The sequence below is a fragment of the Colobus angolensis genome, unplaced genomic scaffold, assembly GCF_000951035.1.
Source record: "Colobus angolensis palliatus isolate OR3802 unplaced genomic scaffold, Cang.pa_1.0 Scaffold10, whole genome shotgun sequence".
Taxonomy (NCBI): domain Eukaryota; kingdom Metazoa; phylum Chordata; class Mammalia; order Primates; family Cercopithecidae; genus Colobus; species Colobus angolensis.
Genome location: NW_012110919.1, coordinates 7,847,792 through 7,865,013, shown reverse-complemented (window position 1 = coordinate 7,865,013; position 17,222 = coordinate 7,847,792). Strand labels below are relative to the sequence as shown.

The 17,222-nt window shown below is 38.7% G+C and overlaps 1 protein-coding gene across 1 annotated transcript in view; it reads right to left on the bottom strand.

The window, feature by feature from the left end:
* Positions 1-17,222, bottom strand: part of CFAP54 (cilia and flagella associated 54) — a 140,186-nt gene that overhangs the window by 116,898 nt on the left and 6,066 nt on the right. The window contains exons 4-6 of the mRNA XM_011936865.1: positions 10,975-11,198; positions 10,736-10,871; positions 5,187-5,289 (exon numbers count right to left, since the gene is read on the bottom strand). Of these exons, the coding sequence (XP_011792255.1) occupies positions 5,187-5,289; positions 10,736-10,871; positions 10,975-11,198 (463 nt within the window). The remainder of the gene's footprint in view (positions 1-5,186; positions 5,290-10,735; positions 10,872-10,974; positions 11,199-17,222) is intronic.

Sequence of the window (17,222 nt, the reverse complement as noted above, 5' to 3'; positions counted from 1 at the left end):
ATGATCATTTCACTTTCTTTCTTTAAATCATTTTAACCAGCTCCCCTCAGTTCTCCAGATAAAACTAGATCTCTATCCTTCCCTCTAAGACAGTTTATTATCTAATTTCTGCCAACCTTTCTAACCTTAGCTTTTGCCTTTTCCTTTGATGTTAGCCCCACCAGATTTCTTGCAGTCTCACAAAAGCAGATGCTAGCTGTTAATTATTATTGTTTATGGCAGCAGCAGTAGTAATAACATCACATATCTTATCACTGTATACTATAATCTCTGGGTTTTTTATTCATCTCTTTTAATGGATCATAAACTCCTGGGCAACAAATCTTTAGTCTTATTCATCTTTATATTCTCAGTACCTAGTACAGCACTTCACACATAGCAGATACTCAGTAAATGTTTGTTGAATGACTAGCTGACTGACTCCATAAATAAATGAATGAATGCTTACATTTATACACATATACACACATAAAAGGAATAGATGAATAACTGAAAGAATCCTAACACTTCAAAGGGAAGACTTACATGGCTTTTTGATACCAGAAACAGAGACACATGAAAAGTGCAATTTAGAGAAGGTATTGTTTCCATTTTCACCTCATTCTATAGAATCATTCCTACAAGCTGCATGGCCAAAAACATTCCAAAAGGGCTTAATATAGTTTGGTATGTCCCCACCCAAATCTCATCTTAAATTGTAGCTCCCATAATCCCCATGTGTCATAGGAGGAACCCAGTGGAAAGTAACTGATCATGGGGGTGGGTTTTTCCCCTGTTGTTCTCATGATGGTGAATACGTCTCATGAGATCTGATGGTTTTATAAATGGGAGTTCCCCGGCACACGGTCTCTTGCCTGCCACCACATAAGATGTGCCTTTGCTCCTCCTTCTCCTTCCACTACGATTGTGAGGCCTCCCCAGCCATTTGGAACTGTGAGTCCACTAAATCTCTTTTTCTTTATAAATTACCCAGTCTCGGGTATGTCTTTATTAGCACCATGAGAATGGCCTAATACAGTAAATTGGTACCAGTTAGTGGGGTGCTGCTATAAAGATACCTGAAAATGTGAAATCAACTATGGAACTGGGTAAGAGGCAGAGGTTGAAACAGTTGGAGAGCTCAGAAGAAGACAGGAAAATGCGGGAAAGTTTGGAACTTCCTAGAGACTTGTTGAATAGCTTTGACCAAAATGCTGATAGTGATATGGACAACAAAGTCCAGGCTGAGGTGGTCTCAGATGGAGATGAAGAACTTGTTGGAAACTGGAGTAAAGGTCAACCTTGCTATGCAAAGAGACTGGCAGCATTTTGCCCCTGCCCTAGAGATCTGTGGAACTTTGAACTTGAGAGATGATTTAGGGTACCTGGCAGAAGAAATTTCTAAGGAGCAAAATGTTCAAGAGGTGACAGAGCATTAAAGTTGGGAAAATGTATAGCCTCACAATGCAGTACAAAAGAAAAACCCATTTTCTGAAAAGAAATTCAAGCAGGCTGCAGAAATTTGCATAAGTAACAAGGAGCCAAATGTTAATCACCAAGACAATGGGGAAAATGTCTCCGCATCATGTCAGAAACCTTCGCAGCAGCCCCTACCATCACAGACCCAAAGGGTTATGAGTGAAAAATGATTTCCTGAGCCAGGTCAAGGGCCCCAGTGCTGTGTGCAGCCTAGGCACTTGGTGCCCTGCATCCCAGCTGCTCCAGCCATAGCTAAAAGGGGTTAAGGCACAGCTCAGGCCATGGTTTCAGAAGGTGCAAGCCCCAAGCTTTAGAAGTTTCCACATGGTGTTGAGTCTTCAGGTGCACAGAAGTCAAGAACTGAGATTTGGGACCTCCACCTAGATTTCAGAGGATATACAGAAACACCTGGATGTCCAGGCAGAAGTTTGCTGCAGGGGTGGGGCCCTCATGGAGAACCTCTGTTGGGGCAGTCAGAAGGGAAATGTGGGGTTGGAGCCCCCACACAGAGTCTCCACTGGGGCACTGCCTGGTGGAGCTATGAGAAGAGGGCCACCGTCCTCCAGCCCTCAAAATGATAGATCCAGTGACAGCTTGCACTGTGCACCCAGAAAAGCCACAGACACTCAATGCCAGCCTGTGAAAGCAGCTGGGAGGGGGGCCATACTCTGCAAACCCACAAGGCTGTAGGAGCCCACCTCTTGCATCAGCATGACCTGGATGTAAGACATGGAGTCAAGGGTAATCATTGTGGAACTTTAAGGTTTAATGACTGCCTTATTGGATTTTGGATTTACTTGTTTGGGCCAATTTCTGCCATTTGGAATGGGTGTATTTATGCAATGGCTGTACCCCACTGTATCTAGGAAGTAACTAACTTGCTTTTGATTTTACAGGCTCAAAGGCTGAAGGGACTTGTCTTGTCTCAGACGAGGCTTTGGGCTGTGGACTTTTGAGTTAATGCTGAAATGAGTTAAGACTTTGGGGGACTGTCGGGAAGGCATGATTGGTTTTGAAATGTGAGGATATGAGATTTGGGAGGGGTCGGGGCAGAATGATATGGTTTGGCTATGTCCCCACCCAAATCTCATCTTGAATTGTAGCTTCCATAATCCCCACATGTCATGGGAGGGACCCAGTGGGAGGTAATTGAATCATGGGGGTGGGTTTTCCCATGCTATTCTAATGATAGTGAATAAGTCTCACAAGATCTGATGCGTTTATAAAAGGCAGTTCCCCTGAACATGCTCTCCAGCTTGCCGCCATGTAAGATGTGCCTTTGTTCCTCCTTTGCCTTCTCCTGTGATTGTGTGGCCTCCCCAGTCACCTGGAACTGTGAGTTCATTAAACTTCTTTTTGTTTATAAATTATCCAGTCTCAGGCATGTCTTTACGAGCAGCATGAGAACTGACTAATCCAGGACTTATCAGTTAAATGCAAAGAAGTCATGACATTCCCAAATCTTCTCCTGTGCTTTAGTTAAAAGATCTACAACTTAACCATAGTAAAACCAATAGAATAATCTATGTTGATTATGGAAATGGAAGTTATTATGGGAGTCAAAACAGAATAAAGAAAATAGTAAAAGGCCAAATAGCAAAAGCATTCATAAGTAAGATAAAAAGGAGAAAAAAAATGTGTAAAACAACCTTTTTCCATCTTTCTTTTTTCCCATCAATTTCCCTTTTCATTTTATTTGTCTTACCTAACATACAGATTGAACGTTTTAAAAATGTATTTTACAAAAGGAATAAAATATTTAGGAATACAGCTAACTATGGAAGTGAAAGATCTCTATAAGAACTACAAACCACTGCTCAAAGAAATCAGAGACGACACAAACAAATGGGAAAACATTCCATGCTCATGGATAGGAAGAATCAATATCATTAAAACAGTCATATTGCCCAAAGTGATTTATAGATTCACTGCTATTCCTATTAAACTACCATTCAGATTCTTCACAGAACAAGAAAAACCTACTTTAGAATTCACGTGGAACCAAAAAAGAGCCCGAATAGCCAAGGCAATCCTAAGCAAAAAGAACAAAGCTGGAGGCAACACACTACACAACTTCAAACTATGCTACAGGGCTACAGTAACCAAAACAGCATGGTGCTGGTACAAAAACAGACATGTAGACCAGTGGAACACAATAGAGAGCTGATAAATAAGACTGCACATCTACAACTATCTAATCTTCAACAAACTTGACAAAACAAGCAATAGGGAAAAATTCCCTATTCAATAATTGGTGCTGGGATAACTGGCTAGCTATACATAGAAGATTGAAACTGAACCCCTTCCTTATACTATATACATAAACTAACTCAAGATGGATTAAAGACTTAATTGTAAAACCCAAAACTATAGAAACCCTGGAAGACAACCTAGGCAATACCATTCAGGACATAGGCACAGGCAAAAATTTCACAACGAAGATGTCAAAAGCAATTGCAACAAAAGCAAAAATTGACAAACAGGATCTAATTAAACTAAACAGCTTTTGCACAGCAAAAGAAACTACCAACATTGTAAACAGACGTATCTCCCTATGATGGGAGACAATTTTTTCAAACTATGCATCCAACAAAGGTCTAATATCCAGAATCTATAACGAACTTAAGCGAATTTACAAGAAAAAAACAACCCCATTAAAAAGTGGGCAAAAAACATGAACAGACACTTCTCAAAAAAGAACATACACGTGGCCAACAATCATATGAAAAAAAGCTCAGTATCACTGATCACTGGAGAAATGCAAATCAAAACAGCAATGAGATACCATCTCACACCAGTCAGAATGTCTGCTAGTAAAAAGTAAAAAAAAAAAAAAAAAAGATGCTGGCAAGGTTGTGGAGAAAAAGGAACACTTATACACTGTTAGTGGGAGTGTAAATTAGTTCAACCATTATGGAAAACAGTGATGCAATTCCTCAAAGACCTAAAGACAGAAATACCATTTGACCTAGCAATCTCATTACGGGATATATATATATATATATATCTACAAAGGAATATAAATTGTTCTATTATAAAGACACATGCACACATATGTTCTTTGTAGAGCACAGCTGGAAGAACATTAGACAAGTTATGTAGAGCAATTAGCAAAGAAGTGGAATGAACCTAAATGCCCATCAATGATAGGCTGGATAAAGAAAATGTGGGACATATACACCATGGAATACTATGCAGCCATAAAAAAGAATGAGATGATGTCCTTTTCAGGAACATGGATGGAGCTGGAGGCCATTATCCTTAGGAAATGAATGCAGGAACAGAAAACCAAATACCACATGTCCTCACTTATAAGTAGGAGCTAAATAATAAGAACACAAGGACACATAGAAGGCCTATCAGAGGGTGAAGAAGATGGAGAAGATCAGGAAAAATCACTAATGGGTCCTAGACTTAACAGCTGGGTGATGAAATAATCTGTACAAAAATCCCCCATGACACAAGTTTACCTGTGTAAACTTTCACCTGCACATGGACCCCTGAACTTAAAAGTTTAAAATAAAAATAAACAAAATGTGTTTTAATCTCCCTTAAGTAACATTTATAGCAACATAAGATGGCAAAAATCAAATGCATTATTTTCAGTCAACTAAACCTGCAAAAGAAATTTTTACAAACATACTAATTATGGAAGGTTTGACATACAGAACACAATGGCAAACCTTGATTTAGAGAAAATAAACCTTCAAGCTAAGATTGGTTCTGACCTGAAGAGATAAGCATTTTTAGTAAATCTGTGCAGTTGCTTGTTTCTTCAATGGTTGAAGAATTAATCTTAAGCTGCTTCCCAACGAAATTTCGGCAGGTTATCTTTAAAAAGAAAGATGAAAACAAATATTATTCAGTTATTTATAGTTAAAAATTTGGCTTACTTGAAATGTTTCTCTCATTTTTTATTTATCAGAATAAAGAGATATATAACAATGCTACAAGTAAAAGCTGGCAGAATAGCATCTAATCATGAGAACTTTCATGAAAAAAAGCAGCTCCATAATTTTTTGTATTTCTTTTGTACAGCACAGCTGGAAGAACGTTAGGCAAATTATGTACAGCAATTAGAATATGATTTTCTAATATTCTATAAATTCACTGGTCTAAATATATCTTCCATTATATATATATATATATATACATATAATCTGTTTTCCCAATGGCAGATTTTTCCACCCTACTTATAATTAATGCAATTTTAATTTCCCTGGTGAAGTTTTTCAGAACTTCCTCTGTAGTATTTTGATAATTTATTTTCTAACAGATATATGAGTCCTAAGATAATAAAATATCAGAAAACAGAAAAGTTTTAAAGAGGAAAAAAATATTTTAAAGGGCCCAAGACCCTCTTCTCTCCATTTCTTCACTCCCATCCCTTGAACTAACCTATCACTCAAAATGCAGCCCTCCTGGAACCCCAGTCTGATATAGATGCTTCTTCTTTATTGTCCTCTGTGGGTAGTACTTTTATAATGAGACGTAAATGCAGCCTAATAAAATACAAATTCCTTCCCACAACCTCATAAGGCCCTACTTGATCTAATCTTTTCTATTTCTCTGGCTTCATTAAACGGATCTTTACTGAACACCTATTATGTGCCAAACACTGGGACAAGAAGAAGGGATGATGTAGCAGAGAACAAAATAAACAAAAACTCTTACTCTTGTGAAACATCTTAGTGGGAGAAGAGAGATAATAAACAAATAGTGTGGTACATTATACAGTATATTAAAGAATTACAAATGATCTAGAGAGATATAGAGCAAAAAGGTACATAGTTGTAAATAGAGTAGTGCGGAAAGGCCTCACAGAGAACGTAAAATTTAGCAAAGACTGGGAAAAGGTGAGGGATTCAATGTGGATGTTTGGGGAGCAGCACTCCAAGCAGGGGCAACAGCAAATGCAAAGACCCTGAGGCAAGAACACCTTATGCAACAGTGTGGTAAAAAACCTGCTGGGGAGTAATAGGAGTTACTGGAGAGATCAGGGGGATATGTTATATAGGATGTATTATATTAAGGTCATGATAAAGATGTTCACTTTACTCTAAATAGGGTGGGAAGCCACCACAGGGTTTTAAATAGAGGTGTGACAGGACCTGACTTGGGGTTTAAAAGGTCATTGTATCTGCTGCACTAAGAATAGATTACAGGCTGGGTGTGGTGGTTCACACCTGTAATCCGGGCACTCTGGGAGGCCAAGGCAGGTGGATCACCTGCGGTCAGGAGTTTGAGACTAACCTGGTCAACATGGTGAAACCCCATCTCTACTAAAAACACAAAAATCAGCCAGGTGTGGTGGCTCCCACCTGTAATCCCTGGTACTCAGGAAGCAGAGGCATGAAAATCACTTCAACCTGGGAGGCAGAGGTTGCAGCGAGGCGAGATCGCTCACTACACTCCAGCCTGGGGACAGACTGAGACTCCATCTCAAAACGACAACAACAAAAAGAATATATTCTAGGCTGAAAGTGGGGTTGCAGGGTGATTAGGAAGTCACTGCATTAACCCAAGCAAATACAACAAGGGCTTGGATAATAAACAAATAGTGAGGTACATTCCATAGTATATTAAAGAGTCATTGTTGGAGGTAGTGAGCGGTGCTCCAATTTGGATTGTATTTTGAGGGTAGAGCTTTTGGTTACCAGTTGGAAGGCGGTGTGAGCACAAGAGAGGAGGCAGGGATGTCTCCAAGGTGGCTGGCAGCCAGGACAGGGGGCTTGTCCTTGAAGAAGACTTAGCAGAACAGGCTTGTTTGAGATGTGTTAAATTTAAGAAGGTATTCCTCATCTAAGAAATGATGTTGATTGGCCAAGTTTCATGGATCAACTTGGTTTCGGATAAACTGTGAGGAGGAAAGAGAGGCAAGCATCCACTTTCTGGCATACACACACTTCACCCCAGTTATTCAATCAAACTAGGTGCTACTGTGAAGGGATTTTTGAAGAGCCTAATTAAATTGACTTTAAACAAGGGAGATCACTCTCAGTGGACCTGACCTAAGCAGATGAGTCTGACATGCCCACAGTCTCCAGGACTTCAAACACAAGTAGCAGCTGCTTCTACAACTGTCCTCTCCTGGCTGGATCTTCCCTCACTGACTGCCTACGAGTAACAGCCTCTGTCCATCTGGGGTTCCTTTCTGCTCATGATCCTGATTGCCTGCCCTGTGGATTTGAAGCTTGCTTAGATGGCCTCCACAATCATATGAGCCAAATTCTTATAGTAAATCCTTTGATGGATAGCCAGCTAGCTAGCTAGACAGATGTGATACTGCAAAATATATATTTGGTCTTGTCCCTGTTTCTTGACATACAACTCCTAAAATCCTTGGAATCTCCAAAGTGGTATATTTTTGTATGCTAATAAGTTGATTGATGGCTGACAGCCCCTACGTAGCTTCAGGATAGGGGCTGCTCACCAGAAAGACCACGGCAGGATAAGAACTTTCAGCCCTATTTCCCAACCTCTGCAAAGAGAAGGGTGGGTTAAGTTGATCATCAATGGCCAATGATTTAATCAATTACGCTTTCATAATGAAACTCCATTAAAAAAAACCAAAGGACTGGGTTTAGGGAGCTTCTGAATAGCTGAACACGTGGAGGTTCCTGGAAGGTGGTGGATCTGTGAAAGCTCTGTGCCCCTTCCCGTCTGCCTCAGCCTATGCATCTCTTCATCTGTATCTTTTGTAATTTTCTTTATAATAAACTGGTGAATGTAAGCAAGTGTTTCTCTGAGTTCTGAGAGTCACTCTAGCAAATTAATCGAACCCAAGGAGTGGGTCATGGGAACCCTAATTTGTCGCCTGTCAGTCAGAAGCACAGGTCACAACCTGGGACTTGAGATCGACATTGGAAGTCAGAACAGAGCTCCTAACCTCTGGGATCTGATGCTATCTCCAGGTAGATTGTATGGAAATTGAATTGAAAGACACCCAGCTGGTGTCCACTGCAGAACTGACTTCTTGCTTAGTGGTGGGGAGAAATCCCCACACATCTGGTGTCAGCATCATGTTGTAAGAACATAGTGGGAGACACTGAGTTTATTTTTTCCCCTCCAAAGATAAGATAGACCTGTCTTACTAGTTTTGCTCTTCTGGTTGAACTTTGGCTGATATAGGCAGCTAGATATATCAACACAAAATTCAGGAGAAAGGTTTAGAGTGCAGATGTAATTTCAAAATTCATCATCATAGAGATGGTACTTAGACACACAGACTGAATTAACTCACTGTGGGAGAGTATGTGGATGGAGAAGACAAGGAGTCCAAGAACACAGTCTTGGGGCACACTCACGTTGGGACATTGGGGAGAAGAGGAAGCAGCAACAAAAAATCCTTGGAAGGAGCAGCCTCTTCTTTCTCCCATGCCCCTTGTTTGTTACAGGCCTTCTTTCTGTCCCACTCCAGGGCATGGGCCATTCTCCTTCTCTTGGGCTACAATGCTCTTTCCCTAGATCATTGTACAGCTGGCCCCTCTCATCAAATGCCATCATCTCCAAGAGGTCTTCTAGATCATCCTTACTAAAGTTAGCACCTCTCACCCAGTTCATCTCTAGTCCATTGACTTATTTTCTTCAGAGACCTTATAATGATTATAAGTCTTTCTACTCATCTGTTTACATGTTGATTTTCTGGCCCTATTTCTAACCCTCTGAAATTAAACTTCATGAAGCAGGAACTCAGAACTGTATTCTCACCACATAGAATATGCAGGAGGCAAGGCTACCACTGGGCCACAAGGAACCTTTGTGAGAAGAAGAAAATGGAGCCCTTGCTGGCTGGATGCAACACCTCAAGCACATAGGCTGGTGTGGCAAGGAGGAGTTGGATTTCAGGTCCCACATATGCCAGGGGCCCTTGGGCAGGTCACACACAGTACAACCATGTGCAATGGGTCTGACTGGGTAGTCAACGTACTTTGTTAAATTAGTCAATGGAAGAATGTTTTATCTCTTCTCTGCCAGATTCAAGATATACCATGACTTTCAAGGGCCCTGGGTACTTTTGCCTTCATGAGTCTGTTTTTCCATTGAAAAATATTTAAAATGATATTTTATAATTGTGTTGATATAAATACAAGAATATGAAAGCAGAAATTCAAACACTTTCTTTGCCCTGAAAGTTATTTTTTTCTTCTTATTTTAAAAGAAATTAATACATTTAGTGGGCCCCTGAAAGCATTGTGGACTCTAGATTACAGGGGCTCACGCCTGTAATCCCAGCATTTTGGAAGGCTGAGGTGGGAGGATCACTTGAGGTCAGCAGTTCGAGACCAGCCTGGCCAACATGGTGAAACCTTATCTCTACTAAAAATACAAAAATTAGCCAGGCATGACGGCAGGCTACTCAGAAGGTTGAGGCAGGAGAATCATTTGAACCCAGGAGGTGTTGAGATCAACACTGGAAATCGGGGCAGAACCCCCAGCCTCTGGGATCTGATGCTATCTCCAGGTAGACTGTGTAGAAACTGAATTGAAAGACACCCAGAAACCCGGGAGGTGGAGGTTGCAGTGAGCCAAGACCGTGCCCATTGCACTCCAGCCTGGGCAACAAGAGTGAAACTTAATTTCAAAAAAAGAAAGACACCAAGCAGGTGTCCACTGCAGAACTGATTTCCTGCTTAGTGGTGGGGAGAAATTCCCACACATCTGGTGTCAGAATCATGTTGTGAGGGCATAGTGGGAGACATTGAATTTATTTCTTCCCCTCCAGAGATAAAATAGACTTGTCTTTAGAAGTTTTGCTCCTCTGATTGAACCCGGCTGATACAGGCAGTTAGATATATCAACACAAAATTTAGGGAAAAGATCTACAGTGGAGATGTAATTTTAAAAGTCATCATCATAGAGATGTACTTAGAGCCACAGACTGAATTAACACACTAAGGAAGAGGTGGAGGTTGCAGTGAGCTGAGATTATGCCACTACACTCTAGCCTGGGTGACAGAGCAAGACTCAGTCTGAAAAGAAAAGCAAAAACAAAAACATTAAAAAAGTATCATGGGCTCTAGACACCATCCCCATTGTGCTTTATGGCTAAATTAGTCTTGGCCTGATACGAACTTATTGTGGAAAGGGACTTAGTTCCTGTTTGCCTTGACTGCAGGCTCTCAACAATGTTTGTTGATTTGAATGATAAATGCCAGTAAGTAGAAACACTAAAGCAGAAATAATGAGATTTATCTGATTTCTAAATCCTCATACTTTGTATGTGGACTAATTAGAAATCACAACAGCATGAATAATAGAACTAACTTAAACTTACCTTCTCTCCATATTCAGCCTCATACCTTGCACAAGGTTGCTGGGTAATATCTGGGCCCTTGAACTTGTGTATTCTCAGCAGAAGCTGGCGCTGTGCATACACCAGGAGTGGTGTCACTTGTTCTGTATACCTCTCACTAGACAAGGGAAAAGAATACATTAAAAAGAAAACATTAGTTAAAAGACTTTTCTTTTTCAATGAAGTCTGTTACTTTTAATTGTCCTTAGAGCAGTACTTACTGTGAAACTGTATTGAACTGAATGGCAAGCGATACTAGTGTTTCCCATTTTTCCACTTGATATAAAACTTCCAGAGATTTTAATACAAAGTCGTGGATCCATTTCAAATCAACCACATTTACATCATCCAAAGGATGCTCAAAAGTAAGACTAGAACCACCGTTATCATTTTTAATATTCCCATAACAACTTGGAACACTGAATTCTCCTTTCTCTTCGATAGGCTGCAAGTAGCACAGTGACAAAAAAATGTGTAATTTCAGATTTTACTCCATATTTTTTCTGAAAACTGAATGTGATAAAAATGTAACATGAAAAAGAACTCAACTGAAAAGAAAAAATATTTTTCTCATGCAAGGCAAAGCTTGATAATTTGATACAGTATTATCCAACAAAGCTTGCTGTGATGATGGAAATGTGCTATATATTTGTGCTGTTCATTATCGTTCCCTATAGCCACTAGACACCTGCAGCTACCAAGCTTCGAAATGTGATTAGTGCAACTGAATTTTTAATTTCATTTAATTTTAATTAATTCAAGTTTAAATTTAAATAGCCACATATGGCTAATGTTTACCATATTGGACAACACAGATTACCGTCTATAGTTCTTGGTATACAGTCACTATCCATTTAAGTAAGGATATGAAATCAACTATGGTAAGATTTTTAGGAAAAAACAGACTTTAGTATAAACACATAACAAAGTCCCCTAATACACATTGGTTACATTCATTAATTTATACAATAATATGTCCATTCCTAGATGCAAATGTCACACCTATAGAGGATGAAAGCATCAAGGAGACCCTCTTTTTGACTAAAGAGTTACTATGTAACAATCGTGTTCATGTCCTATGAGTTCCTGACACATTTATGTAGACCTCTGGAGATTAATAAGGCAAAACAAAGCCTCTTAGATCCATATAAGGGCCAGATTATAGCCCAAAACAGTTGGGTAACTCAAGTCCAGCCTTCTCATCCCAATAATACCATTAAAAGTAACCTATATACATGGGTGGGAAGTATCAACAAAAGTAAAGGATAAACATCCCCTCTAACAAGAGCTGTAGTCCTGGAAGTTAGAAGAGACTTTGTAAGTCATCTGGCTGTGAAATGCAGTATGCATACCTGAAGTCAGGCTGTGTAGGTATGAATAGCAAGTATAGCACCAGTGACTTACGTGAATTTGCTTCCTCAGCATCGCGCCCAGCACATGGCACATACTTTTAAAAAGTAGTTGACATTTTATTTATGCTATGAGTTCAATACTTGTAATTCACTGATTCTACAGTAAGTCTTCTAGGAGCACAGATCTGCTATCAGTTAGTCATGCCTGTGCTTTATTTCTGGGATGAAGGACAGGGAAGTCCTCTGTAGTTATTACATTATCTAATATAGTGTTTATCAACAACGAAGCTGAGGGCCAGGCATGGTGGCTCACGCCTGTAATCCCAGCATTTTGGCAGGCCGAGGCGGGCAGATCAACTGACGTCGGGAGTTCGAGACCAGCCTGACCAACATGGAGAAACCCTGTCTCTACTGAAAATACAAAATTAGCAGGGCGTAGTGGTGCATGCCTGTAATCCCAGCTACTCAGGAGGCTGAGGCAAGAGAATCGCCTGAACCCGGGAGGCAGAGGTTGTGGTGAGCCAAGACTGCGCCATTGCATTCCAGCCTGGGCAACAAGAGTGAAACACAGTCAAAACAACACAAAACAAAAAGCTGATATTTTATCTCAATTGTCTTGTTCAGCACCTATCTCTCAGTTGATCGCAATCCAAAAGGGGGCAGGGGGGAAGAGAATTATCTATTGACCTCCTAAATTTGGCAATATTGAGAAATAAGCAACACTGAGAAGAAATAAACAAGACTGATATTTGGAGATCAAAATAGCATATGGAGATTGAGGATTCTGGCACAGTCAAGGCCAGACTCTTTTTAAGTTTTGAAGATTTTGTATGGGCCATGTGTGATTTTTTAAAAACTTTTTATTAAAGAAAATTTCCAACACTTACAGAAGTAGGGAAAGTAATATAATGAAACCCATGTGCCCACCACCAGCTGCAATAATTATCAACTCTTAGCACACACCCACTTACCCCATTATTTTGAATTATATCCCCAAAATTATATGAATTAATCTATTAATGTTTTAGTACGCATCTCTAAAAAAGTAAAAATTAGTTTTACAAAAACATAACCACAATACTATAATCCTACCTAAAAAAAGACATTAGCAGAAGTTCCTTTAAATCATTATTGAATAATTACACTGAAGAGTGTTTCTATTTTCCTTATTGCCTTACAGCTTTATTTTTTTAACTGTATGTGTTAGTTTGAGTAAAATAAGGTCCAAACATTGCAATTGGTTATATCTCTTGTCTTTTTTAATTTATAGATTTCATCTCCTCCTTTATTAAAATTTTTTGTTAAAGAAATCTGATTGTTTTCCTGTAGAGTTCCCACAGTCTGAATTTTACTGAGGATATTACCATAATTTCATTTAAAATGTTCTTCTGTCCACTGTATTTTCTACAAATTGTGGGATAAATGTAAATATTCTATCTGATTCCAGTTAGATTTCTGTTTTTTGCAAGTATACTCCATAAGGTGCTCTTGATCCTCCAATTCATTCATTAAGAATCACAGAAACCTAATAATTCTAATTCCAACATCCTTTCTTCATTTATTACTTGGATACTTTTGTAAAGGAAAATTCCCCTTCATCAACTATTTGGTCATCCTCAGATATAGTTCATATAGGAGGTAAGGTAGTCAAGCATTTTTTTCCCCAAAGAAGTCCTGTTTCCTTTAGTGATAAATGGTTTTTAAAGGCAGCAGTCTAGGTCCTAGAGTTAACATTTCTTTTTGAAACCTCTGAACTGCTTTGACTTCTTTGATGGAAAAAATCGTATGTACGGGTCTATTTTCAGATTCTCTATTTGTTGCATTGATATATTTCTCTCTTTAGGACAGTATCATACTCTCTTAATTACTGTAGCTTTAGTATGCCTTGATATCATATATATATAGTGAGTCCTCCAAATTTGTTCTTTTAAAAATTTTTTTTGGCCATTCACATTTTTTTGCATTTGCTTATAAATTTTAAAATGAATTGTCAATTTATACACCAAAGAATGCCTATTGGGATTTTCATTGAGATTTTCACTGAATTGACAAATCAAATTGGGAATAATAGATTTATTGATATTAATATATGTCTCTTCATTTATTTAAGTCTTCTTTAATTTTTTGTAATGTCTTATAGCTTTCAATGTAGAAATATTGTGTAAATTATACATATTTCTAGATATTGATATTTTGGATGATATCTTAAATGAAATTGTTTTTAAGTTTTCATTTTCTCATTATTTTCTGCTAGTATATAGAAATACAATTTATTTTTGTATATTGACCTTATATCCTACCTTTTTAGTTCTAATCATTGCTTTGTAGAACACTGAAGAGTTAGAATTCTCTATGTAAAAACTTCTGTTATCCACAAACAAAAACAGTTGTATTTCTTCCTTTCTAATCTGTGTGCCTTCTGTTTCTTTATCTTGCCTAATCGCACTGGCCAGGATTTCTGGCATGATGTTGAATAAAAATGCTATGAGTCGACGTCCTTGCTTTGTTCCCATTCTTACAAAGAAGTTCATAATATTTCACCATTAAGCATTATGTTATCTGTAGATACTCAAAATTTTATCAGTTTGAAAGAATTATCCATTCCTCATTTGCTGAGAGATTTTAACATGAATGGACACTAAATTCTACAAATGCTTTTGATGCATCTACATCAAAGGCCATATACTTTTTCTCCTTTATCCTGTTGTATTGCTCCATTTTCACGCTGCTGATAAAGACATATTCACACATGGCTAGGGAGGCCTCACAATCATGGCAGAAGGCAGGGAGGAGCAAGTCACATCTTACGTGGATGGCAGCAGGCAAAGAGAAAGAGCTTGTGCAGGGAGACTCCCCTTTATAGAACCATCAGATCCCATGAGACTTATTCACTATCACGAGAACAGCATGGGAAAGATTCAATTACCTCCCACCAGGTCCCTCCCACAACACGTGGGAATTCAAGGTAAAATTTGGGTGGGGACACAGCCAAACCATATCACCTGTTAATATGGTGAATTATAAGATGGAGGTTCACTCTTGTTGCCCAGGCTGGAGTGCAATGGCGTGATCTTGGCTCATTGCAACCTCTGCCTCCTAGGTTCAAGTGATTCTCCTACCTCAGCCTCCTGAGTAGCTGGGAATACAGGCATGCACTACCATGCCCGGCTAATTTTGTATTTTCAGTAGAGTCAAGGTTTCAGAATGTTGGTCAGGCTGTGCCGTCCAGTTCCCAACAGCAGTTGGGAGTCCTGTTTAGAGGGGGGACTGAGAGGAGGTGCCAGCTGGGCTTCCTGGGTCGAGGAGGGGCTCAGAAAGCTGTGAAACTCACTCATTTCCTGCATCACGACTTACTTCAGTCCTGGATGAATGATATTGAAGATATATGCTTAAAATATTCCTAACACCAGGATGTGTGCATGTGTTTTCTTCTCCAAGAAAGCTATAAACAGCAAAAATTTTGCTGTAAGTTTCCCTGTGTCCTCTCTCCTTCTCTCCCTTCCCCCTCCCCCAAAACTAAAGTAATAGGAATGTTAACTGCCCATTTTTCTGTGACAAGCGGACCTTATCTATACTCCCAATTTCAATTTCTTGCAAACATACTTTGTACAGTCCTGTAAGATCCTGTCTCCTTTGCCATGCCGCTGCAAGGTCATAAAGTAGATAAAACCTAAGTTGCAATTCCGGTTTTCCTCAAAATCTAAGACATGTCACAAAATAATTTACTGCCTTTGTTTCTCATTCTGGTAACATCTTCCTGCTGCATGTATTTCCCGCTTTAAAGAGTTTAAAAGGCAATCGTATAATCTAACTCTGGCTACCCATTCAGGACCCCTTCCACGCTGCAGAAGATTTGTACTTTCACTCTCTGCTCAATAAAGCCTACAGTTTAAAAAAAAAAAAAAAAAGAATGTCGGTCAGGTTGATCTCAAACTCCTGACCAAAGGTGATCTGCCTGCCTTGGCCTCCCAAAATGCTGGGATTACAGGCATGAGCCACCACATCTGGCCTGATTGATTTTCAAATGTTAGCCTTAATTTCTGGGATAAACCCTACTTGATCATCATTTGCATATATTTTATATATTATATCATCATTTGCATATTCTTTATATATTGCTACAATTGATTTGCTGACATTTCATTTAAAAGTTTTGTGTCTATGTTCATGAGGGATATTAGTTCACACTTTTCTAGTTGATATCTGTTAGGGTTAAGCTGGTCTCATTTCTAAAAAAAAAAAAAAATTAAGTGAAATAAGCCAGACACAAAAAGACAAATATTGCATGTTCTCACTTATATGTGGCAGCTAAAAAAATGTAAGCATATGGAAGTTAACACTGAAAAGGTAGATAACAAAGACTGGGAAGGGTGGGGGCTAAAGGTGAGAGGAGAGGATGAAGACAAGTGAGTTAAAGGAGCAGTAAGATAAAAGGAATAAATGCAATGTTTGATAGAGGAGGACGACTGTACTTTACAAAAATGTACTGTACTTGGGTGATGGACACCCTGACTACCCTGGCTTGATCACAACACATTGCAGACATGTAACAAATTTTCTCATATACCCCAAATAAAAATCATTGGTATAAAATTTATTATTTCTTCCACGTGTGTTCGCTCAAATTTTCCAGAGAAATATTGTGGGTCTGGAATTTTCTTTATGTGAAGGTTTCTGATTATGAAGTCAAGTTTGTTAGTATATTTAGGGCAATTCATATTTTCTGTTTCTTCTTGTATCAGATTAAGTTGTGCTTTCCAATAAATATGTCCATTTCACCGGTCAAATTTGTTAACAAAAATTGATCATATTTCCTTTTTTTAATATTTATAGGATTTGTAGTTATATCCCTCCTCCACTACTAATATGAGTAATTTGTGCTTTTCTCACTTTTGTTCTTCATCAGTATTTCTGAGTACACTAGATTTAATCATTTTAAATTTAAAAGATCAAATTTTGACTTTATTGTTTTTGCTTTATATTTATCTAATTGATTTCTGCTCTTATAAATTCCTTTATTTCTTTTTATTATTTCCTTTCTTCTCTTTATTTAGTTATTTAGTTTAGCTTTAATTCGCTCTTTTCTTTTCTTTTTTTTTTTTTTTTTGAGACGGAGT